The 25,406-nt window shown below is 37.5% G+C and overlaps 1 protein-coding gene across 3 annotated transcripts; it reads left to right on the top strand.

Moving 5' to 3' along the window:
- The first annotated feature begins 273 nt into the window (after positions 1 to 273).
- LOC131031211 (F-box/kelch-repeat protein At1g55270) lies at positions 274 to 24,068 on the top strand. 3 transcript variants are annotated; one of them, XM_057962258.2, is made up of 4 exons: positions 280 to 707; positions 850 to 940; positions 1,065 to 1,109; positions 22,399 to 24,068. In XM_057962258.2, exons 3-4 carry the CDS (start codon positions 1,077 to 1,079, stop codon positions 23,650 to 23,652), a joined length of 1,287 nt encoding a protein of 428 aa, XP_057818241.1. In that variant the 5' UTR covers positions 280 to 707; positions 850 to 940; positions 1,065 to 1,076; the 3' UTR covers positions 23,653 to 24,068. The 3 variants fall into 3 exon arrangements, with proteins under 3 accessions (XP_057818243.1, XP_057818241.1, XP_057818242.1); XM_057962259.2 differs by having other exon boundaries at positions 804 to 940; XM_057962260.2 differs by having other exon boundaries at positions 274 to 940.
- The last annotated feature ends 1,338 nt before the right edge of the window (positions 24,069 to 25,406 follow it).

The raw sequence follows: 25,406 nt of genomic DNA, 5'->3' as shown, positions 1-25,406 counted from the left end.
TTAAAAACTATTAGAAAATCTAATCATCATTTTAATTTTTGAAAAAAATTCATTTTGGACTTATCCTTTACAACTAGGTAGTGGCACAATGGTTAATAACAGATAATAATGAGGGGCCAGGGTACCCTCATAGCAGGACAAACCCCACTGACCGTTGTATTAGTTATTGAAGAGCAGTAGGATTACCGCTAAAATAACAGTTTGTTTCTTTATCTACATACACAGGAGAATAAACAGGCAATAAATCTTGCTTACTTAAGCTCTGCTAAAATTTTCCCTTCAACTAAAATATTGGCTGCATCAAATAGACCCCCATCAATTTTCTAACTACCCAACACCGCCCATTTCAACTACAACACAACTTTAAAGACAAAATGTTGTCATCCATAGCTGTTGGAAGTTGGAACTTCTCTTTTGTATACGCTGCCAAAACCCACTATTTCACTGTTCACATCAATGAACCTCCACCTTCCTAACAACTAGCTGTTGATCTTTCTCTAACATCCTTTCTTCCACAGAGTACACAGCCTTTTTATGACAACCTGCATTTTTGCTAAAAGAGCAAGTTTAGTTCACCTGCCACTCTGCTCACCTTTTCCAAGGGCCCCTTTATCCTCAGATCTAATCTCAATTTCCATACTTCAATTTTTACCAGATACCCAACAGCTCAAATAATTATCAATCCTTCTTCTTTCACTTATACTCAGGTCTTAAGCCAGGCAATTTTATCTACATTATTGCTATTTTTCAGATACCCAACTGTTATTTTCTCTAATAGATATATCTTTTGGGCTATTTGTCAGATATCCGATATTACGTTTCCTTTATTTTCAATATGTGTTTTGGCAGCCATCCATGACTACATTTTCCTATTTGTAACGGTCTCATTTTGTGCACATTGACTAGTTTCAAACATGAAGAAACAGTCAGCGAAGTGAAGGTTTGTAAGCAGTAGTTTTGGTCTCTAAAGTTGAATCACTTCAGTGTATAAATAATAAAATTATTCGAGTCTATGTAGCTTGGAATGTTGCACACTGACAAATTACTGGCCAAAATTTTTTCAGGTGTGAAATGTTATGACAATGCACAGGCGGGTGAGACCTGTTCAGGTGCGATTTTCTTTTCTTTTTCTCGAATCGTATTTGATGCTAACGCTAAACACAAACTAAACTCACTAAAGGACTTAAGAGTTAAATTGTGTAAAACTAAATTAAAACCAGTTTTGGTGGAGTTAATACGACTTGTCCTGTCAAATGTATCAAAAGTATTCTCAGTCATATTAGCAATGCTAGATCCAGGTAAATAACCCGTCCCACTACAGATGCACCTGGGGTTTCCTTTTCTGTATTATCGTTTTTAGAACATTAGCTGGTCAGGAGAGCTCAACTTTTGAAGAGTAAATTCTGTTGAGAACGGTGGGTTGTAACCGTACACTATTGCAGAAAAAACTTATTTGGTAATAGCGGGTTGTAACTGTTATTGTTGCAGATAAAACTGCTGGTAATAGTGGGCTATACCTCTTCATTATTGTACACACGCTCTTTAAACGAAAACAAAGAACAAAAAAAGCTTTTAGTACACACTACAAATCGCTGAATGATTACAACAATGCATGTAAACCAACTGAAAGCACCAAATACTAGATCAGACCCTCTTCAAGGAAAGGGAGTTTGTGATAATCAATGCAACGGCAACACTTAAAATGTACGACACAAATAACGGAGATGAACAAAACTCGTGTAATTAAGGCAACAAGAGCAATCATAGACGGACAGCACATAAATCCACAAAAAAGGACTGAAATAAGCATACCATATGAATATGATTATTAGGAATAATCAATAGCTTAGCCTGAAATGTGCTCCATAAATCAAATAATTGATATTGTAAATGGTGTATTGTCTGCATTGCCTGTGTTATTCTGTTGTGTTGATAGAGGATTGCATGACCTAAAAGAAAGTTAACCGTGATTCATCATGCCAATGTTATCTGACCCTATTCATCGTTGCACTTCACTATAAATGTCATGAGATGTGACCATGACAATGCCACATTCTTTTCGAACTTGGAGAAATTTAGTTGCACGAAATGAATGCATGCTGGAGTGGAATGGGTGCATCAACCAAAACCAAGAAACTGATGGCAAACCGTGAAAGCCGACAATAGAAAGTAACCTGATCCATTTTTCTTTTCTATTTTTCCCTATTTGAAGTATTTGAGGAAACATTGAAAAAGGGCTGTACCATTGTTACAACTATTGCTGCAAAGTATTTAGAAAAATAACAGTTTCCTGTGAAACCTTTAGTGCCAATTCAGTCTGCTAATCGCCAAGGGCAGAGGGCACTATTTGCACTGCATTTGACCAAGGAATAGTCCTTCTCGGCTATCATGACCAGTCCAAGACTTCCAAGACATCTTCTCTGCAATTCTAAAATCTTTTCTAGACTGTTTATTTTCCATGTAGGATGGTAGCTTCTTTGTAATTTCCCAGGACACCTAAGATGCTTTGTAACCTTTTCATCTATATTTTATTATTTTAAATGTCCCATGACACCTATAACGCCTGTAATCTCCATATCATCTGTATTCTTATGACAAGATTCTCTGCAACTCCTTCATTTTGAGCTCTATGTTAAAAGACTCTTTGTACCTTATATGAGATTTTCATAAAATATTATATATTCTTGTCTTCTGATTCACGCATTTTATATTTAATACATGGCCTTTTGCACTAAATTAAATGTAAGATCATTACAATGGGATCACCCATACTATTGCCCTAGTGTGGGTGAGATGCAGGACTTAGATCAATGCTTTGTTGCTTCCTCTGAAATACATAGATCAAGTACTCTAAAAAATAGCAATTTAAATTTAATTTTAGTTGTTCTCTTTAGTTCCACAAATGTCAGGGTTCTTCCTCACAACTTGGCTGTGAGAACTGAAAGATAACTTACTTTGAGAATAGCATATAGTTAATATTAAACTCCCTTGTATTTAATATTAATAGCTAACAAATTTAGACCTGTTCCAGAAGAATTGGTTTTAGACTGAAATGAAATTCTTAACAGTCATTATTAACTTATGAAGAGAATCTGCTTTGTTGCAACCCTTTATTTTGTTGTTTGATTGTAAGGTAAGCAAGAGTAAACAACAGTGTGATGAATTAGAAACATACTAATGTTATTCCTTTGTGCATTGTTTATCCTAGGTCGATCTTCTAAGGAGTGTGTTGCAATTATTATTGTCTTTACCCTGAAAGCCTGCAAACAATTTTGTTTTATGTGGGCCCTTGTGCAATGCCATTGTATAGAATTCTTTGTCTTTCCAACAATTGGATGTAATTCTGACTAAGAATCAAGTTAGCTTCAATGCTTTTGAAATGGATTATGTGCTTGGACACTTTTGTTATAGCTTGTGTTCAATTTATGAGTTGATTGCCTTATGTATACCAAAAATATGTTGAAACTTTGGTAAGCAACAAGAGAACGCAACACCTCATAAAGCAAAAACAAATTGGCCAAGGAGGTGTTTCGTTTCCTATATGATTTAAGTAAAATGAAATGTTTCCAGGGAACCATTTCCTAACAGGATGGTGAACAATATAGATGTGGTTCTGGGACAAATGCTCATTTTATTAATTTTGTACCTGGATTGGAAAGTGAGAGGGAACTGGGGCTAAGTAAACATCTTATTCGTAAGGGATTATCATTAAATGCTTGTGGTAGACTAACTTGTGACGCATTTGCAAGTAGATTCTAACTCTTTTGTGTTAGTTATTTGTGATTTATATTTTGTTTGAATTTTAATTGAAACTTGTTCTGATTCAGCTAGTACATCATCCCCATGCCTGCCCTGCTGTTTGGGATGCCCAAGGGGATGGGCTGATGGGGAATTTCTGATTCCTGTCACTTGCGGTTGCTGTTAATAAAAGGATGCCCCTGTGATGTACCCATGATGTTGGATTTACCCCATGGATGTTCCCATTTCATTTAACCAGATCAGAGGCATCCTATTGTTCTGGGATGTCTGCACATGTTGGGATGTCCCTTGACAATTGTGGGGATATACAGACATCCCCAGTGGTTGTCACTACAAGAGCAGTTTGAAAACAATCATATTTTTTTTGAAAATACACCTTAATCTAATGGAAGGCCAATACATGACTCTGATTATTGAGCTTGCTGCTCAATACAACTAAGATTCTTTGTTTCGGCATATTGATTTTTCTGCATCAGAATTCACTTTGTAACTTCATACTTGTAGTTGAAAATACCAGATAAAATAATTAGATTGTAATTGTCTGATTCCTCCCCTTTGTGGTTGCTATTTATAAGGGGACATCCCCAGGATGTACCCATGATGTTGGATGTTTCCTGTGGACATTCCTCTTTCATTTAAGCAGATAAGGGTGAAGGTTTGCAGTTACACTGAAACCCACAGGTGTTCGTAAACTTCCAAACCTGGCATCTCATACTCGAGTGGGTAGTTATTCTCATGATCCTAGGGTGGCAGCTAGTCCATGAGATCAATGCCCTAAAGTGTGGCAGTTAATCCAACATAACTCGGAGATTTAAACTTAGATTGAGGTTCTGATGCCACATGAAGGTTTGCCATTACACCAAAACCTGCAGGTGTTAGTAAACTTCCAAACCTAGCATCTTCACCTTGAGTGGGTGGTTATTCCTTAGTTCCTAGGGTGGTGGTTAGTCTACAAGATTGATTCCCAGAGGTGCAGTGGTTAGTCCAACACAGGGACATCCTATCTTCCTGAGATGTTTTCTTATGGTGGGATGTCCCTTGATGATGTGGGGATATATAGACATCCTCGACAGCTGTCTCTACAAAAAACACTTAAAAAGCTGTAAAAATAACTAAAAACCATATTTATTTAAAAAAACCTAGATGTATAAGAGGGCCAATACATTATGATTCCAATTATTGAGCATTCTGCTCAAAGCAACTAAGAATTTTCTTGTTGGCACATTTGATTTTCATTGTTTCAGTTTTCACTTTGTAGCTTTGTACTTGTAGTTGAAGATGTCATATGGATGATTAGATTGAAACTGTGCCTTGGATTATTGATCATGTTACATATATATAGCAGCCATCCCCAAAATTTGGAAATTATTTTAGCGTCCTCCAAAATCTAGCTCCCCATCCTTGAAACTTTTAGAAACACTGGATCTAGGAGTGGAAAGTGTATACTAAAAAAGGAACTCTTCTAAGTAAGCTTCAGCAGTTAATAAGTGTAGGGGTCCCCTTATAGTAAATGCTTAGATAGGAACTATGTAGGCAATACGGAAAGGCAATAAGTAAGAAAATATGCAGAGTTAGCATGTAAGGCAAATAAATAGACATAAGCATAAACAAAATGAAAGTGTGTAGGGCAAAGGAATGGTTACCTAGGGCAACTTAGTGGTGCATTAACCTCTCTATTTGATCTGAGTAGTCCTTCCATGAGATTTGGTGTCACAAGTGAAGACAAGAAGGATAAAGAAGCCTGATAAATTATAACAGTGGATGCTTAAGGCTTGGTGTATGCTGTTAGTGTTCCTCTGTTGTTGGGTTCAAGTCACGTCTTTGTGAGTAAGTTTCATTCAATAAGGTCCTTTGTCAAGTGGTTCCTACAAGTGTTTACTGGAGGAATAAACTGTATATGCGAGTTCAAAGGTAGAGATTGTGATGAACTATTTTTGAAATATCTGAGGGATAAGTTATAATACACACATTAGATCTAAGACCTATATTGCAATCAGCCTACATGGTTAGTCAGGCTGAATGCATCAGACAGAGTCAGCCATGGCCAAGTATGTCGGTCAAGCTTGGCCAGAATAAATTGTGTCTAAGAGGCACTCAAATTTGACTAAATGGGACAGGGGAACCTGTGCAAGGGGCTAAATGGTGCTAGCTAGGGGCAATAATGAAGGCAGGAAAAAGGGCAGCATGTCTGGACCTTGGCAAGATTATTCCAGCCGGTCCACCTGTATCTTGATTGGGAAGTTACTGTGTTAACAAGTCCTTGACAATATAAAGTGTTAGTAAAGCATTTGTGAAGTGTATAATTACATTAGAGATGTGTTGTGAAAAAGGTACGTCTGTTAAATCATTTTAGTTGTGGTTTCAAACAAATATTTACAAAACATACAGAATCAGGTGTAGATCATTGCCAATAATCTGTAGGGGTAAATTTTTCTTACTACAATCGAATTTTATATGAAAGAATTCACTGCGATTTGAATATAATAGATTAATCCATTCAAGATAATATATCTGTGGTAACCAGACAGTTGGTACTGGTAAACCTTGGGTCTTAATGAAAACACTTTCCCCATAGGAAATATTTATTGGCGAAGTATATTGGCTTTTATTGTTTCTTTTGCTCAAATTAAATAAGTTATTTTTTGAAAGCTTTCTTAATCTTTTGAACTCTAGGTCATATCTATTTTGCCATTTGTTTTATTTGGTTTACTGATTTTGGTTCCTGTTGTTTCTTTGACATAGGAATTGATATTATTATAAATTTAAGCAAAATGCATTCCACAGAATTATTCCGGGGCATTAACTTCTATATTGACGTAAACAGGATTATTTATTGTACACCACTATTATCTTAGTGTTGTTCAAAGGAATACCATAATTGTGACAATGATGGAAGATATTCCTAATCCTAACTGCAAATGATTTTAGGTAATAAAGGAGATTGCTGTCAGAAACTTGAAGTGTGCTGTGGGGAATAAATTGCTAGAGGGTGCTATAAAAATCAAATAACTTGAAGTGTGCTGTGAATATCCAGAATACAAATCTCTGGGAATCAATAGAATGTGTCTTTTTTCCTTACAAATGGCAGGGATGCTAAACGCTGTCATTCTTTCTTCCTTAATTTCTTTTTAGGGGTAGTTTCCATTGAAGACTAGTAAAAAACATGTGGTATTCAGAATTTTTATTTGGAGATTTTATCTTCTTACCTTATGGTTTTCTTTTTGTTATCATACTCTTAAGTTTCTAACTGAAGGAGGTTGATGATGTTTTCTTTTTGTTATCAGACTCTTAAGTTTCTAACTGAAGGAGTTTGATGATGTTTTCTTTTTGTTATCATAATCTTAAGTTTCTAACTGAAGGTGTTTGATGATGTTTTCTTTTTGTTATCATACTCTTAAGTTTCTAACTGAAGGTGTTTGATGATGTTTTTCTTTTTGTTATCATACTCTTAAGTTTCTAACTGAAGGTGTTTGATGATGTTACCTTTAATATGTAGGTGGTCAGTTGTTGCTTGTTCATGTTCCTATTTCGATAACAACTGAAGTTGTGCGAATTTATACTGGCACTGCTTAAGTGTAAACTTATTAAAGAATTTATTTGCAATCCCTATGGCAAGTGCATTGCAAAAACTAATATCTGTGCTTGTATGGTACAGGCAGCTAATATTTTGCATGAATTTCTAAAATTTATAGGTTTGTAGGCATTTCACATATACCATTAAAAAACAGCTGAACCAGATTTGCCATGGTAAAGATTTGGAATGTCAAAATGGATAGGAAGCCAAAGAAGTTTATGGAATGTCAAAATGCAAAATAGGAAACATAGAGAATACTGAAAATTTTAATTTTTAGAAGCCGCCTAGATGTTCTGCTTCATTTCTTTAACTACTGTATCAGTAGTTTGATCAGTTATCATCAATGTTGCATAATTAGGATTCAATTCTGTGCTCTACAACTAATCAACATCTAATTTGTCCAGGAGTAGTGGAGAGTATTGTGAATAGTTTTACATTTAACAATGGGCGCAACCCAGAGTTAGGGTGGCAAGATGAGTTCAAATGCGATTTGCCCAATTGTTTGATGGTGTGTGGTACATATTGTTGAGGTCTGAGATTTTGATTTGGACCCTTGAGCCACTGCTTTTGAAGATGCAAACATACTTAATCACCCACCTGAAACTAATGAGGGACATGATGCTGATTGTGACTTTGCTTGTATCTTTGTTGCTTTTCCTATGCAGAACTTCATGAAACTGCTGTAAGTGTGTAGAATATTGACAAACTTGGTTGTCTTATCCATTTCCTTTTGTGTGTGGATTGATGCTTCTTTCAACACAACAGGTAGTGTCATATAGATGAGAGCCAATGGTTGAAACTGAGACATACTCGAAATTGATTATGTTATGTGGAGCCATGAATGGTTTGGTTTGGTTGTAGCTCTGTCGAACTTATGGGAGACTCTAATCGACGTGCATGGATACTTTGAATGGTACATTACAAGGAGATGCACAATCATGCAATAAATCACCTTGTCTATTTATTTGAGTATAAAATGCAGTGGAATTTGACAAGTTTGTATCCATCATGGATTGTTATGTAGACATAAAGTGCCGAGAAACTTTCTATCATGCTTGACATGATGGTTTGTGGTTAGCCAAAATGGACCTACACATGTAGGAAGAAGAGAGTTCATGGTTTCCTTTGTAAAGGTCCTTTTTTGGCTGGAATTAGAACTGCCAACTTGCCAATCACTCAAAAACGCAATCATGGCCATGCCTGGTTGGGGGAAGATCACTCATGTAATCCACTGAAATGGATTTACCAGGGTTGATTGAGGGCTAAGTTACTGGTTTGGGTATGCTGGTACAACAAATTTCTTTTGAGGTTTGGTTTGTTTTGGGTATATTTGTACGAAAAACATGTGAATATCATAAATATATACATGTTTGCATAAAAAACAGGATTTAGGTTTGGAATACCACTTAACATGCATTTAACAAAAAAAATTACCATAAAAATAAAAAAATATTATGTTGATGTTAATTTACTTAACTTGAATGTCATGATTGATATTCATTGTTCAATATTGAAAATAATAAAATCAGCAATCAGTGCCATATTGTACTTCATAAAGAGCATCATCATCATCATTATCATTGACATTAGATGATTTACCTAGATTAGAAGAACTACAAGGAGTGCCGTTGGTGTCTGCATTAAAAGTATGTTAACTATATGGCTTCTCAAAAATGAAACGTCCAAGTCATCTGGCTCTGACGTAACACTTCACAATTTGATTGCCCTTTCTTTGTAGTTATTTTGTTTGTGTATAAGAAGGCACAAGTTGGAATGCATGTAAACTAACTACTTTGCCAATTTTTGATGCAAATTAGCTGCGTTTTATTGATTGAATGAAAGTGTTTGTAGTCTAATTCCACTTAGATGAAGATGAACTAACAACCTATTGAGGCAAAGTTAGAGGGTTAGAGCTATAATATTATAAATGAAACTTCAAATTTGGAAACAAATTTTAAATAAATGAAAAGAAATTCAAATTTAGAGAGATTTAGATTTTAAAAAAACTTGCAATAGCACTTTGATTGCAAGAGGTTATGGGTGTTGGAATGTTTGGCCATGAAGGTTCCAATAGAGAGCATTCTTCTTATACTTTTCACAAAGAGTGGAAATAGTTTGACAATTGGAGTGTAAAATATTTGCAAATTGATATGCAACTACATCCCTCAAATTAGGATTAGGGAAGATTCTAGCAAATGTTGGCTTCTATTCTTTGCTGACCTTCTCAACAAAGAAAAGATCTCAATGCTATAATATTTTGGGGTTAATGCAAAGGCAAGAAGATTCTTTTCCGGTGAGTTATCGCTTCCGGATTGGCTATTCTAGGTTCCCGGAGCAGTTTTGAGCTTAACGGCTAGTTGTTGATTTCTTCTCGTGCAAAGCGATTTCTTGGCTTGCGGATCTATTTGGTGCCTTGCTCGATGTTCTTGAGTGTTCGATCGACCTTCCTTTCGATCCGCACCTCTTGGTTGTTCTTTTACGGAGGATTTTCCTTTCATTCTTGGGGCTGACCTATTTGCACGTTTCATTTTCCTTTCTTGGTAAATGTAATCTTTTGTGGCCGACCCGGATGTGTTCCAAAGGGTATATATATTGTTTTATGTGATCCTTAGGGGGGCAGTTTAGAAGTGGTGAGGATCTTGATTTTTGGAATTGTAATTCGGATGCCTCTTGGAGGTCCGGATGAATTGTGATCTGGCATGTTACCTTGCATGTAACTGGTTGCTTACCGGATGTTCTATGATGATAATATAATGATGCGGATATCTGATTTTGCATTTTATCTATGTTTTGTTGTTGCTTCCGTTGTGTTACTCTTGCTGCATGATCTGGTCAGTTCTCTTTGAGGACCCACTAGACCATGGCTGCACCAAGTGGTATCAGAGTTGGTTGAGAACCTTGAGGCATTCCTTTGGGTGAATAGATCGCCAAGTGGAGGCAAGCTGCGAGTGTGTCCAATAGATCGCCGATTGTGAGGCAATCGAAATTGGTAGTCAAATCGCCGAGTTGAGGCAGTTGCACCGGAGCAAAGGAGGAGATGCCGCTAAGAAGGATGAACCCCCGAAGGGTAGAGCAAATGATAGAGGATTTCAAGAATGAGATGAGGAATGAGATCCGAAATGCATTGACTGGTTTGCGGAGGAATCCAGAATCTAAGGATGAGTATGAAGAGGCTGGAGAGGAGCTCGAAGCCGAAGAGTCTGAAGGACCGGAAGATGAAAGAGAGGAAATATTTCTGAGAGCGGTGGCGCAAGTGAGTAAAGTTCATAAAGTGGAGGTTCCGAACACAGTTGAAAATCTCGGACTTGCCTCGGACTTGGCAAACCAAAAATTTGTACTCGGACTCGGACTTGGCAAAAAGAAAAACTGTAGTTTTACAAAAAAACATAAAGAAATTAATGCATTTAGAGAGCATAAGAGCCATAATTGAAACATTACACATGTCACATACTCATAGTTTCAAACTTTCAACTCTAAAATGTATAATACCCAGATTTCTTCAATGCTAATCATGTTGTTATATGGAGCCTAATTAGACTCGGAGGTTAAATTTTCCCTACTTCCATCGGCGTAGTTTCCCCCTATATTTTTCGATGGGGGTTTGGGGGCAGCGCCCCCAAGTTGGGGTCAAGGGGCAGTGCCCCTTGTGCGCTCCCTATTGTGATACAGGGCGGAGTCGAGGGGCAGCGCCTCGCGAGGCCAAAAATACTTTTATTATTTTATAAAGGCGTCGGGTGTTATTTTTCTTGTATTTTAACTCCCTCAGTTATGCCAAATGAAGGCAAGTTTTTTTTTAAAAAACTCAATTTTAAAGCTTGCATGACTTTTTTTCTGAGTCACACGAGTCCATCTGAAAGACTCGCGAGTCTTTCAGATGGACTCGCCAGGACTCGCCTTGCGAGTCCTTAGCGAGTCGACTCGTGGCTCCCATGGACTCGCGAGTCCGTGGCGAGTCCACGAGTTTTAAAACTATGGTTCCGAACTTTTCCGAGACACTGAATCCAGAAGATCTGATCGATTGGATCAGAGAGTTGGAGGACTACTTTGAGTTTGAGGATATTAAGGACCCACAAAGAGTCCGGTTGGCACAAACTAAGTTGAAAGGGCATGCTGCTCTATGGTGGAAGGAGTTGCAGAGAGATAGAGTTGAGAATGGTGAGATGAAGATCACCCGGTGGAGACAGATGGTAGCAAGATTGAAGGCTAAGTTCATTTTAGGAGACTATGAGTTAGAGTTGTTCAAGAAGTTGCAGAACTTGAAGTAGAGAAACATGAGCGTGAAGGAATACATCGAGGAATTCTACAAGGTAATGATCAGATTTGGGCATAGAGAGATGGATAGGGAGAAGGTGGCTAGATATATAAATGGACTTGCATTTAACATTCAGAATGAGATGAGTATGCTGAAGATTTCCACAGTAGAAGAGGCTTACCGATATGCTTTGAAGGCTGAGGAGAAGGTGAAAAGAAGACATCAAAACAACCCTAGAGGAAAGGAGAGATATAAAGGACAGATGAGTGGCAGTACAGAGAAGCAGAATGTTGAAGAAGAATCAAGACCTAAGTGGAATAAAGAACCGGATCAGAAGACACAGAGAAAAGGGAGTGGCAGAGAATTCTTGGGCAGATGTTTTAAGTGTGGAGGAACCGGGCATAAGTCTTTTGAATGCAAGCAAGGGATGGCAAGAAATTGTGTGGTAAATGAGGATCAGGAAGCTAGAGTTACCGGTGAGAATGTGTTGGAACCGAACCAGGGAGAATCCCTTATGTTCAGAAGAGTCTTGATGGAGCAGAACAGTGAAGATACCGGACCTACTCAGAGGAATGTGTGTAAATCATGTGGTAAGTGTTGTAAAGTTATTGTGGATAGTGGAAGTACTAATAATTTGGTATCCGAGGAGATGGTAGAGAAGCTGGGATTGAAGAGGCTTAAGCACCCTTGTTCTTACAAGGTAAGTTGGTTGTAGGATGATCGACAGTTAGAAGTAAAAGAGCAGTGTTTGGTGAATTTCAATATTGGACCTTTTAGGGATGAGGTCATGTGTGATGTTTTGTCTATGAGTGCTTGTCATGTTTTGCTGGGGAGACCTTGGCAGTTTGATAGAGGATCTATCTATGGCTGTAGAAGAAACCTAATCACTATTGAGAAGGGTGGGCAGAAGTTCACATTGGCTTCTTTGAAGGAGAAAGAGAACGAAGTGAGGAATTTGAGTCTTAAGAGAAGTTGCGGTGCTGAGAAATCGGTTGCAGTGGTTGTGTCGGATGATGGCACGGATTTGCAGAAGGGTCTGATAGATAAGTCTGATAGTAAGAAGGAACCGAATGAAGCCTTGTGGTAGAAATAAATTAGAGTTGCAAAAGAAAGAGAGTATTAGTAGTCAGAGACAGTGTGCAGATCTGAAGCAAGGGAAGAGAAATAAAAAGAATCAGAAGTTGGAGAATCTGGTTGAGGTTTCGGAGGAGGTAAGGAAGAGGTTTGTAGACAAAGAAGATGTTTGGATTAGAAACGAGCATGGGATCTATATATCGAATCCTTTTTCGATGTTCATGAGTTGCCTATCATGGAACATCTCTTTCTACCTGGGGTGTCTGATGCAGGAGCATCCCCAGTCTTTGAACAATCCTACATCAACCAAAAATATTTCCTTAGTTTTGTTCTCGTTCAGTTTCGGTAGCAGTTTTCTGTGTTTTCCTTCAGTGTGTTCCAGTAGATGGTTCTTTTTCATTGCGGATCAGATTTTCAGTTTCCAGGCTTGCTTTTGTTCTTCATTCCAGATTGTCAGTTCATTTGGATTCTTTTCCGGTGAGTTATCGCTTCTGGATTGGTTGTTCCTGGTTCCTGGAGCAGTTTTGAGCTTAACGGCTAGTTGTTGATTTCTTCTTGTGCGGAGCGATTTCTTGGCTTGTGGATCTATTTGGTGCCTTGCTCAATGTTCTTGAGTGTTCGGTCGACCTTCCTTCGATCCGCGCCTCTTGGTTGTTCTTTTTCGGAGGATTTTCCTTTCATTCTTGGGGTCAACCTATTTGCACGTTTCATTTTCCTTTCTTGGTAAATGTAATCTTTTGTGGCCGACCCGAATGTGTTTTGAAGGGTATATATATTGTTTTATGTGATCCTTAGGGGGCCGGATGTGTTCCAAAGGGTATATATATTGTTTTATGTGATCCTTAGGGGGGCAATTCAGAAGTGGTGAGGATCTTGATTTCTGGAATTGTAATTCGGATGCCTCTTGGAAGTCCGGATGAATTGTGATCTGACATGTTAGCCTGCATGTAACCGATTGCTTACCGGATGTTCTATGATGATAATATAATGATGTGGATATCTGATTTTGCATTTTATCTATTTGTAGGTGTGATCTCTTCTTCTTGGCATGTTGTGGTTTGTTGCACATTGGAGTAGTGTAGGAGGACCATTCATATACTACCTCTTGTTCTCATTAACTTGGGGGTGGTGTTAGGTCCCACAATGCGTGTATGATCTAGTAATGCAATTCATAACATATCCCATGTTGTTCTAAAACTTATAAATCCCTTGTGGATCATACAAGTATGTTGCCTTTCTTGCACGTGTATGTAAAGCTTAGTGGATTCACTTACTGGGGAATGGTATTACTTTTATCTTTGGGTGTGTATTCAAGAAAGTTCCCATCTGTTCATTTAGAGGTCTTAGAGGTCTAGCTTCAACCAATGCTAACATGAAACTTAGTGACATATTTTGGAGTTCATAGTGCGTTGGGTATGGTTGTTAGATCTTTGAGTTTATTCCTTCAATTCTCCTTGATTGTCATATCTTGAAGACCTTAGAGAACCCCTACCCTCCCTGTCCTTCCCCCTGTTGGCATTTGATGTTGTTCTGGTGATGCTTTGGTGAAGATTGGTGACATCTGATGCATGTAGATTCTTAGGAGTTGTCATTGATGGCAACTCAGCCTATTGATCTTATCCAGTATGGGGTTTTGGTTAATCGGATGTCTTAAGCAAGTTTTTGGTATCTAGTCTGCCCGGTGAAGCTAAGTGTACAATTTTGTGGGCATTTCTTATTTCCGTGGTGTGGTTTTGGTTCTAGTGATTTGAGTTAAGTTGATTGGGTATGAGAAGAAGAGTCATAGTTGAAAATCTCAGACTCGCCTCGGACTCGGCAAACCAAAAATTTGGACTCGGACTCGGACTCGTGAAAGACTCGGCAAGGACTCGGCAAAAAGAAAAACCGTAGTTTTACAAAAAAACATAAAGAAATTAATGCATTTAGAGAGCATAAGAGCCATAATTGAAACATTACACGTCACATACTCATAGTTTCAAACTTTCAACTCTAAAATGTATAATACCAAGATTTCTTCAATGCTAATTATGCTGTTATATGGAGCCTAATCAGACTCGGAGGTTAAATTTTCCCTACTTCCATCAACGCAGTTTCCCCCTATATTTTTCGACGGGGGTTTAGGGGCAACGCCCCCAAGTTGAGGTCAAGGGGCATCGCCCCTTGCGCGCTCCCTATCGCGATATAGGGCAAGGTTGAGGGGTAGCGCCCCACGAGGCCAAAAATACTTTTATTATTTTATAAAGGCATCGGGTGTTATTCTTCACTCCCTCAGTTATGCCAAATGAAGGCAAAAAAACTTAAAAAAAACTCAATTTTAAAGCTTGCATGACTTTTTTTTTGGGTCGCGCGCGAGTCCTTCTGATGGACTCGCCAGGACTCACCGCCAGGACTCGCCTCGCGAGTCCTTGGCGAGTCGACTCGTGGCTCCCATGGACTCGCGAGTCCATGGCGAGTCCACAAGTTTTAAAACTACTATCACGCAATATTATTCTCTAGCGATGATTCTTAGACATATTAGAAGGTCCGGTATTCGATTGTGCAGTAAAACAGGGTTGTCTTCATTTTTGGTGGTGTAACGTGTGGACCGGATTCCTTGAGTCGATTTCGGTGGTTATTGGCAAGTTCGAGGTGATTGGACCGACTTATGGGAAGCGTGTGATCATGCGTCTTGGATCCGGAATATGGTTTTGTGAAGACTTGAGGCGACTTGAAGCTACACGTTTCATATTTTGATATTTTGTGAAGCCGACTTTTAGAAGATCAAATTTGCTAGTGCGGATATGTAAGAACGACTTGGTTAATGCATTTATGTATGTATATCATGTGTGAGATGATTTTGGAGCGATTGAGTGCAGTTTCATGTGCGCATCCTTGAATCGTGTTGTTCTGGTAAGCAAAGCAGAGTAGAACATAGCAGTTTATCATAACAGTGCAGCGGATCACTTTGTGCCTAACTGGAACTGATATTTGGCATAGTTAGATGTTGTTTTCCAGTTCATTGTTCACTAGAATCATTCTCTATTAGCTTGTAAGGCAGTGAGCCTTCCTCCGGGGTTGCAGCCCTGTTTTTGTAACTGAGCAGTGAGCTCTAGGCAGTGTGCCTGAATGCAAGTGCATTCCAACTTTTGTAATATTGTTTTGCTACTGGCCATAGTGGAATAATATTGTGGGTTCAAATCCCACCGTGGTTTTTCCCTTTCCGGGTTTCCACGTAAAAATATTGGTGTTATGGTTATGTGCTTGATTGCTTTATGTTTTTGCATTTCAGTTTCTTATTTATGCATCTGGTTGTTTAAGAATCAGATTAACAAATTTATTAGAACCGGAACTCTGATCCACCCCCCCCATCTTAGTGTTCATTGATTCCAATACCCCCCTTGGCCTAGCAAAGCCTATAGCAGGAGGGACCCATCCTTATTATGTGGCTGATTGTTGTGTCTGCCCAATTGTAAGCGAGAGGCTGCCCACCTTAGGTTGGCATCCTTGGGACTCAAGGAATAATTTGTCTTTAGGGATTTGGGGTTTCCCAACTTTGAGATCCAACAAATGCATCTTGCAACGTCTTCAACAATTTTTTTGGGATTTGTTTTGAAATGCTATTTTCAATGGCTTGCCATTCTCTGTTTCACAACTTTGAGATCCAACAAATGCATCTTGCAACAGGTTCAACAATTTGTTTGGGATTTGTTTTGAAATGCTTTTTCCAATGGCCTGCCATTCTCTTATTTGTACTGGGCTCTTTTTTTGTGCATGGCCAAAAATGGGTGGCTTTATACCAGAACTTCAAGAAGATGGAGCTATAGGGAACCGAGGGGGCCTCCTTGATCCATGCTTTGTAAAAGGATGGCCCTCTTCTAAGGGCAACTGCTTCTACCTGTTCCTACTCTTTAATATATTCCAACACTCTAGATGTTGGCATAAGTGCATCCTTATATATGCTCATGATTGAAATGCCACAAAAATGGGCTTTTACTTGATTGTATGCATTTCCATTTTTGACACCACAATTATTGCAAACCCAAATATATCCCTCACTACCAATGTAGAAGAAAAAATGAAGAAAAAAAACAATTTAAACCTCCAATCAAGAATCTTCCTCTACGATATCCCAAATATATCCCTCACTATCTAGTAGAAGAATGGAAAACAAAACAAGAGAATTTGTTTGTAGGAGGAAAAATGAAGAAAAAAAACAAATAAAAACCTCCAACCAAGAATCTTCCTCTACAATATCCACGGCAATGAATGGACTCTTGCACACATGTAGGAGTAGCAATCCAATCTCTTTGGAACCTTTAGTGATCAATCTTAGCTCCATTTGTGCAATGATAAGCAATAATGAAAGTTAAGCAATTGCATTTGGTTTGTGTATTTTGTTTTAAATATAAACTAAAATATGTTTGCTTTTGTGTTTCAAAGTGTTTTTAGGTCAATTTTGGGGTTTACTGTTACTTTTAGAAATGGATTAGTGAACATTTCCTTCAAATGTAGGAATATCAAAATTTACCTGAACTTTGAAAGAAGCCAGATTGTTGAATGGCCTTCTTGTTGTAGCTGTGATGTGCCTAGGCTTGCGAGAGGAATTGTGTGTGCTGGGTTGTTATCTTGGCCTTTCTTTCTCTAGAGTCACCTGGATTAACACCTTAAACTTTAAAGAAATCTGAAGACTCAATCACTTGTTTTTTGTCGTCTGTGATCGCTTGTATCTATTAGGGAGTCAATCATATAGGTCTCTTGTTTTCAATCTGTGTCTTTAATTGAAAAAAATATGCTATGATATCACCGATCTAAATTATGAACTTAATGTTTATGGAAGAAAATTGAACATTATTGAAGGGTTCTAAAGAGCCAAATTCTTGTCCTTTGGCAGCATCTGGGACTTCTTGTCTCTATCAGGCAGATAATGAGATGGATTTCTTGACTTCAACTTGAGTTTGCAATATTTTGAACATGTTTGATGGTACAAACATGAACAAGATATGCCATGATACTACTTATCTAAATTATGAATGCAATTCAAGGGACAACATGCTGCTAGCTATGGACTAAATGTGTCACTGAAGAAAGTTGAACGATACTGAAGTTAAATTGCTGAACAGTAGGAGTTTGCTGCGAAAGAGAGAGTATGCATAGGTTTATCTTTGTGGAAGAGATGTATGCTTCAAACTATACATTCTTCATTCAAATATACCTATTTTGTAGTTTGACAATGCAAAAACTAAAAAATTACTAGTTGGAGTAAATGAAGGGTTTCTCCTTGGAAACTGAAGAGTCATCCTCGTAAGGGTGATGTGTCCTTGGAAGTTGGAAGTGAAACTGAAATTTACTATTGGAGTTAGATTATTTTGGTATGCCACTTGATGGGTTCATAAATTTTTGACTGTAGCTCTCGTAAACAGAAATTGAAGGTTGGATTTACGTTATTTTGGGGGTTTTGCCATGAAGTCATAACACTTTGACTGTAACCTGACATTATAACTTAAGATATACATTCAAAAGCTTAGGTCATGAATTGGTTTTGATGCCCTTGAGGATAACTGTATCACTTAGGGAAATTTGACAAACACCTAAAGTCAAATTCCAATACAAAGGGCCTTGAAAATGCAAAAGGAAGAAATGTAGAAAATTAAAATTTAGCTCATAAATTTTAAATTGTCTAGAACTGCAACTTGGACGGCCTGAATTTCTCTAGGGATCATGCTTTGACATCTAGGTATTAGCAGAACATTGGCGTGAAGGCATTGGAACCATGTCGACGATGACATTGGCAGTTGTGTACATCATGTTGCTTTAATCTTGTAAGGGAGATTTGCTAGTTAATGGCATAGAAAAATTGGTAGGATTCTCTCTATTTTTATACTATTTCATGAGGTAGCTTCTAGTTTGGGCATCGATATTGCATGCTTGTGCAAATTGACAACATTTTGGCTATGTACATGGAAGCTAAATCCATCTGCACTGATTTGATGGAGTTTGGAAGTGTGAACATTGATAATCATGTGAGAAGAAAATTGTATGTGCACACATCTTGCGACCATTGGAAATGTTAGCATTGATAAGTACATATGAAACAGGTTTTATGTGCTCTTGTGAGGCCCTGCTCCACAATGAGGTGGTGCTAATTTGATTTTGTGACACATTTCTATTTCAGGGGTTGTTTGTGAATATGGGAGTTTTATTTTTCAAACCCTTGAATGATTTTTGGAAAATGGGCAATTGTTAAGTACATGGGAAGAAAATTGTAGGTGTACACATCCTTGTGAGCATTGGAAATATTCATGTTGGTAAGTACATAAGAAACAGGTTTTATGTTCCCTTGTGCCATTTTGCTCCACAATGAGGTGGTGCCAATATCTTTTTATGTCGCCTTTCAATTTTTGGGTTTCTTGTGTGGATGTTTTTGAGATCCACCTTCATACACTTGTTGAAATCTTAGTTATCTTAGACAAACTGTTCATACTCCAGGTTGTTAGTCAAACAAGCTACCTTTTGGTTTGTATTTGAAGCGATCATTACACTAGCATATATTGTGCAAACAAGTTAAGTACTCTTTCCAAAGGAAGATTCTTCTATATATATTGATCTTACAAGGGTTATATGTATTACATATATGACAAATATTGTTGACAATCCTAAAACTGATGTTAAGGGATTTTTCTCCTCGTTTTCTCTTGTCCAAAGTCCCCAGTGACCCTAGACTAACAAAATTCCTCCATGTTTAAAAGAGACTTTTATAGAAAAGTTTACCATTAGGAGCACAAGCTTGTCAATCCCTGCATGTAAAACATGTAAGATTATAGGTGTAGGTCAAAAACAAGAGAAAAAGAATACTGAAAACAGACTAAAGCAAGGGAAAAAAAATATAGATTGTATGAAGAAAATTCCGAAGTATTGTTGCGTAAGTCTTAGTTGCAAATCATTGCTTCTGTACTGTAAATTTGCTTATTCTTGCTCCAATACCACTTCTAAAGTTTCTTCTATAACAGATTGATCTCTGTGCAATTTTGCACATGCACACTCTACACAACGACTTAACATTAGTGCTTTCCATACTGCAACATGTTCTTTGCACACACATTATGTGCCTGACATACATTGCACATGGACAGCGGCTTCTGGCAAAATGGCTTCGCACAGATCTACACAATCATTGTTTCCAATAGCTTGGCCCAAGACAGCTGCATGCACTCATCTTAGCGACATTGTGCAACTTCAAGGGTTTGCATTCAAAACATGGACAATAACATAGACACGACATAGACATATCCTACAATATTGTTCTAGAATATGTGCAACCTACACACAGGTGCACATGCATTTGCTTAGGATGACAATTCAGCACCATATGCTTTAGACATGTGGCAACACACACAACTACATAATACATTATCCAATTGGCAACATATGGGTCTAACATCCATCACCTGCTCATCCTCATTTATAGTGCACCATACGTCCATCACACTTGTCAACATACTGTAGAAAGTTTAGCTGGCACCCTATTGTATAAATACACACCACTGTACTATGTAACCTAGTCTTCCAATTCACCAATAAGCCTTGCTACATTCTGCGGCTTGATTTGCTTGTACTATAGAGCACCTTTGGCAAATGAGGTGTATGCAGCTTCTCATTCCCTGATCATGGGAGTTGGGACCTTGCTTCCTGCCATAGCTTCTGTATTTTATTTGTACATACATGCAACATTAATGAATATAGGACAATGTTCTTTATGTGTTTGTTATGTCCTTTCTTTGCTTCAACCATACCATTATATAACAGCTCTTCTGCAACTCAAGCTGTCCATTGGAAGTAAACTCATTTCCATTGGTTTAGCCATAACTTTACCCCATACGAAGTTGTTCTCCAATCTCGGACAGAAATTGAATCACAAATATTGCATGGTTTGAAAAATTGACTCTGCAAAAACTTAGTAGACTAGAATTTGACTTGTACAAAGTGACTTGGCAGACCCAATTTGATTTGGTCTTAGTGCCTTGGCAAAATTTGACAGCTTAAAAAAATGCTTAAATTCAAATCTTGACAAAAACTTGGCATAAATTTAGTGTGCATTGGTTTCTTCTACAAACTCAATGAGTACTCACAAGTGCTTGCCATGAGTTGCTGTGTAAACTCTTGGAGACTTGGTGAATTTGAGGTTGAGTTACTCAGTGCAGAAGATTACTTGAGTACTATTTTAAATCTATGAATGAAAGCAATATATACCATAAATACAAAAATAGATAGTGCAAAAGTAATGTGGAGAGGAATCTGAAAATGCAATTACTTCAAGAGGGCGATGCCCAATGCTGATTAGGTTGAAACAAAGTCCTACCTCCTTTTTTTTTTTATAATGTCCTAATTAGGTTGAAATAACAAAAAAAAAATGTTACAAAAGCTATTAAAAGCAAACCCATGGGTTTTCTCCATCAAATGTGGACTATTCCATAACCTAAACAATGACAAGAAGACAAAAACATGAATAATAGTCAATAAGCATAGCATAAGATAATTTCCTTGGCTGAAACTGCTCCTCATAGATAGCATGTTCTTGACGAGTGCATGAGCTTTTGATATGATGCTTTCTTCCCCTGCCTATGATCTTACAGCTCTGTGAACTTTGCTTGCAGGTGGCATCATGTAAAGAAAAGCACAATAGGAGAAAATTAAAGAAAGTAAAAAAATCAGAAAGTAACTAAAATTGGCAATGAACGTGAATATGATCAAAATATTAAAACTAAAATAAAGTAAAATAAAATGATCAAAAAATAAATAGAAACAATCATATTGATATGTCATACTGAGAAATGATTAACCCTCCAACCATTGTCTACTGCTATTGAATCCATCCCTGTTACAAGTTTATCGCTTGTGAAAGCATTTGCTATAGAAGGATCTGTTTTGTTTCCATTCTAAAAAAGATTGGTTCACTCTTTGATCTGTGGGGGATTGTCAACAACGATACTTTTATGCTCATTAAATTAGTCTGTAATATGGGTGATTTACGTATCAAGTATTTTTTTTCTTAAAAATGATCTTTGATTACTATATTTGGCAACGTTAACTGTAGATCAAAGAGAAAACAGAAAAAAATAAGCAGATCTTTGGTTACTTTGACTTCTCCCAATCCCACTGCTTATAACTGTACAAGGCTTTGGATCCTCTTAGAGGAGCCTTTTGGGTGGATCTCTCTCCCACTCAAGGATGAGCCTGTTCCCTTTAGTGCAGTGGTATGTGCATATTTTCTGGTTTGTCTTGAATTGGCCATGGATTGACCTTAATATGTAAATTTCTGTATTTGTTTGGTTGTCTGTGTCTGGCTGGCAGTGAACAGCCATCCACCACTACATTCTATTTCTTGATTTATGGAATGTTCGTATGGCTTTCCAATGTAATATATTGTGGACAAATAACAAAATACTTTATGTTTCTTACGATCTGAAGAGATGTGGACCATTATGATTTCAAATGACCCTTGTTCTTTCAAATATTTTTTGTACATTAAATCTTTAGAAATCCATATTTCTTGTTTACTAATGTGAGTTTGAAGAACATGTTTGCTCTGTTAATTTGTTCTGGAATCTGGACTTGCATACTTCTTGGCTGTATTAATCTGTAAGATAACTGCACATAATGGGCAACAAATAATGATGGTTTCTTATAACAATGGGCAACAAATAATGATGGTTTCTTATAACAATGGGCAACAAATAATGATGGTTATCATTTTTTTGTGTAGGTTGAAACTGGAGGGTGCTACTGTGTAGCAGATGTGGGTCTAACTGTGATAGATGCTAAGAAATGTGTGCCTGGCACACGGCATTGTGGTCAACCAGATATTAAAACAACTGTTCAACCTTCTAAGAGAAAGTCCCATAAAGGTGAAAAAGCACGGGAGCCTTTATTACCTTTGATATCTGGTCTTCCAGATGACCTTGCTATTGCTTGCTTAATCCGGGTTCCACGAGTCTTCCATCGAACTTTAAGGCTTGTATGTAAGAGGTGGCAGCGTCTTTTGACTGGAAATTACTTTTATTCTCTGAGAAAGAGCTTTGGCATAGCAGAAGAATGGATCTATGTAATCAAACAGGATCGAGATGGTCGTGTTTCTTTACATGCATTTGATCCTAGGTACCAATTATGGCAGCCTCTGCCCCCTGTGCCTTCTGACTACTGTGAATCACTTGGTTTTGGATGTGCTGTCCTTAGTGGATGTCATCTTTATTTGTTTGGAGGGAAAAACCCATTAAAAGGATCTATGAGAAGGGTGGTCTATTACAGTGCAAGGACGAATAAATGGCATCGAGCACCAGACATGCTCAGACGGAGGCATTTCTTCGGTGCCTGTGTAGTCAATAATTGTTTGTATGTTGCTGGGGGAGAATGTGAGGGCCATCCCTATTCCCTGAGATCTGCAGAGGTGTATGACCCAAACAGAAATAAATGGACCTTTATCTCTGAAATGAACACCTCAATGGTTCCTTTTGTTGGGGTTGTTTATGAAGGTAAATGGTTTCTAAAAGGCCTAGGTTCTGAAAGGCAGGTGATGTGTGAGATGTATGTGCCATCAACAAACCAATGGACCTCAGTTGAAGATGGCATGGTTAATGGTTGGCAAACTCCAAGTGGCACTCTAAATGGACAATTATATGCCCTTGACTGTAGAGATGGTTGTAGAATGCGAGTGTATGATAGTATAAGGGATTCATGGGACAGACTGATAGACAGTAAGGTTCATCTTGGTAATTCTCATGCACTGGCGGCTGCGGCATTGCTTCCTCTTGGGGGGAAAATTTGTATTGTTCGAAATAACATGAGCATATCTGTTGTGGATGTGGCAAATCTCGAGTGTAACGGGAAGAAAGGTCAGCTCTGGGAGACACTTGCAGGAAAAGGACAGTTTAAAACCTTTGTTACAAACCTGTGGTCAAATCTTGCGGGCAAAAATGGGTCAAAAAGTCAGATCTTACATTGCCAAGTACTTCATGCCTAGCTATCTGGGTTATGGTTTACCTGAACTTGGACACACTAGTTTATGAAATCTAGCGCATCATCTGTAGACTAACTGATGTTCATTTTTGTCCTAATTGAAATCAAATTATTTTCGTGCACTTATCCAAGAAATGTCCAGGTGTTTAAACGAGGTGGGATAAACAGTATTATGAAATAAAGCTTTTGAAGGTACCTGCAAATTTCCCTGGAAATGATGCAAGATCTCTCAGATATAGCCCTTAAATCCTTGGATAATATGAAAGAGTGCAGAGGATCTTGTTTGAAAATATAGGTATTACATGTAAGCCAGTCAAATTAATGCTTATGTTGCTTTAAAGTGAATTATATTCAGTCTAACTCTAAACCCTGTAGATTACTCGCATAGGAGGCAATGCTATAAAATAATATTTTCTAAGATGTCTGCACTTTCTTGGTGTTGTATCTATTTAGGTTTTGCATAATTCATTATCTTGATGAACTTTGCCGGGTTTAACCTATCATCTTCAAGACTTCATATATGATTTAGTCAGTGTGATCGATATTTTGGAAGTGATAGAAGACATGTTTAACAATGGGCAGATTCTCCTAGAAAATAAAATTTAAAAGTATCGTTTCTTAGAGCAATTTGTTTTTCAATGTTGATGTTTATTACCATTCTTTTTATGGGGATTTCTTATTTTGAAGTTTATGGTATCAGATATCAAGCCCGTTGATGGCTAACATGACAAGTCTAAGTTGAGGCTGTTTATTGCTTGCTTCTATCTAGAGTTGCTTCTTAGGATTATAATGGATGAACATGCAGTTTTAGTTGATGTTTAACTTGTTGCATTACAAGGATTGTTATGCTTTATTTGGGATGACTAGAGAAGAAATAAAGTCAGCTTGTTTCTAGCTTGGGAAGAATGTCAGTGGAACTCATTTGCAAGCAAGTTGTTTGCTTTGATGATGTATATGTTTGTTGAAGCTGAGGTAATTTTAATCAGCATTATTATTTATTATGCTGAGATCAATGCCTCAAAGCTCTCTTTTGATTCACAAAGAATTAAAAAGGCTCTGGACAATCAGTGTCCTATGGTTATATTCTTAGCTAGTGTAGTAAGATGGCTATGACTGGTAAATACAGAAAGCTAAAAAGACCATAATGAAATCATCCACAACTACTTTAGTGCTTTATGCTTTATAGAAGAATTAAATATGATAATAAATGCAGAGCCAAAATTTTAAATAAAAGATAGATGAAATTCATACCATTACAACAGAAATTAAAGAGCACAAGCTTTGATGTTTGGAACCTTTCCATCTATGGACTTGTATACCAAATGTCTGACGTTTTTCTGCTTCACTTTAAATCTGACTTTGATGTCTGATCTAGGCCCCTCTAAGGCTTAGAATTGCGAATGTATTTAAAGTGTTGCTGACTGTCCGAATAGTGAACAAAATATGCATATCCATTCATTCTAGCTGAAATTTGTCCAATTATTTCTACATTAGATTTATATAGAACCTTGAGTGCACAATTTTAAGATCCAGGATAATATTTGAGATTGAGAGGAACCTCTTCTAAATAATTTCCCTTCCTACTTATGTCTTCTAGCTGCTCTATGGCTTGATGATTGCTATTAATTTTTCCAACTACTGCTTGTTTCATAAGTATAAATGGACCCATTGTTTCCTCTTTTTATGAATCAATTAAAATTGATTAGTATTGAAAGTGTCCTTCAACTGAATTAGTTAGAGAGGATTTGGGTTTCTTCT

The sequence above is a fragment of the Cryptomeria japonica genome, chromosome 1 (genome assembly GCF_030272615.1).
Source record: "Cryptomeria japonica chromosome 1, Sugi_1.0, whole genome shotgun sequence".
Classification (NCBI taxonomy): domain Eukaryota; kingdom Viridiplantae; phylum Streptophyta; class Pinopsida; order Cupressales; family Cupressaceae; genus Cryptomeria; species Cryptomeria japonica.
This window is presented reverse-complemented; position numbering and strand designations above follow the sequence as displayed.

Bases quoted from the DNA above. Each gene is read 5' to 3' on its own strand.
- LOC131031211 (XM_057962260.2), top strand. From the start codon at position 1,077: ATGACAATGCACAGGCGGGTGAGACCTGTTCAG. The intron at 1,110-22,398 runs GTGCGATTTTCT...TTTTTTGTGTAG, and splicing joins GGCGGGTGAGACCTGTTCAG to GTTGAAACTGGAGGGTGCTA.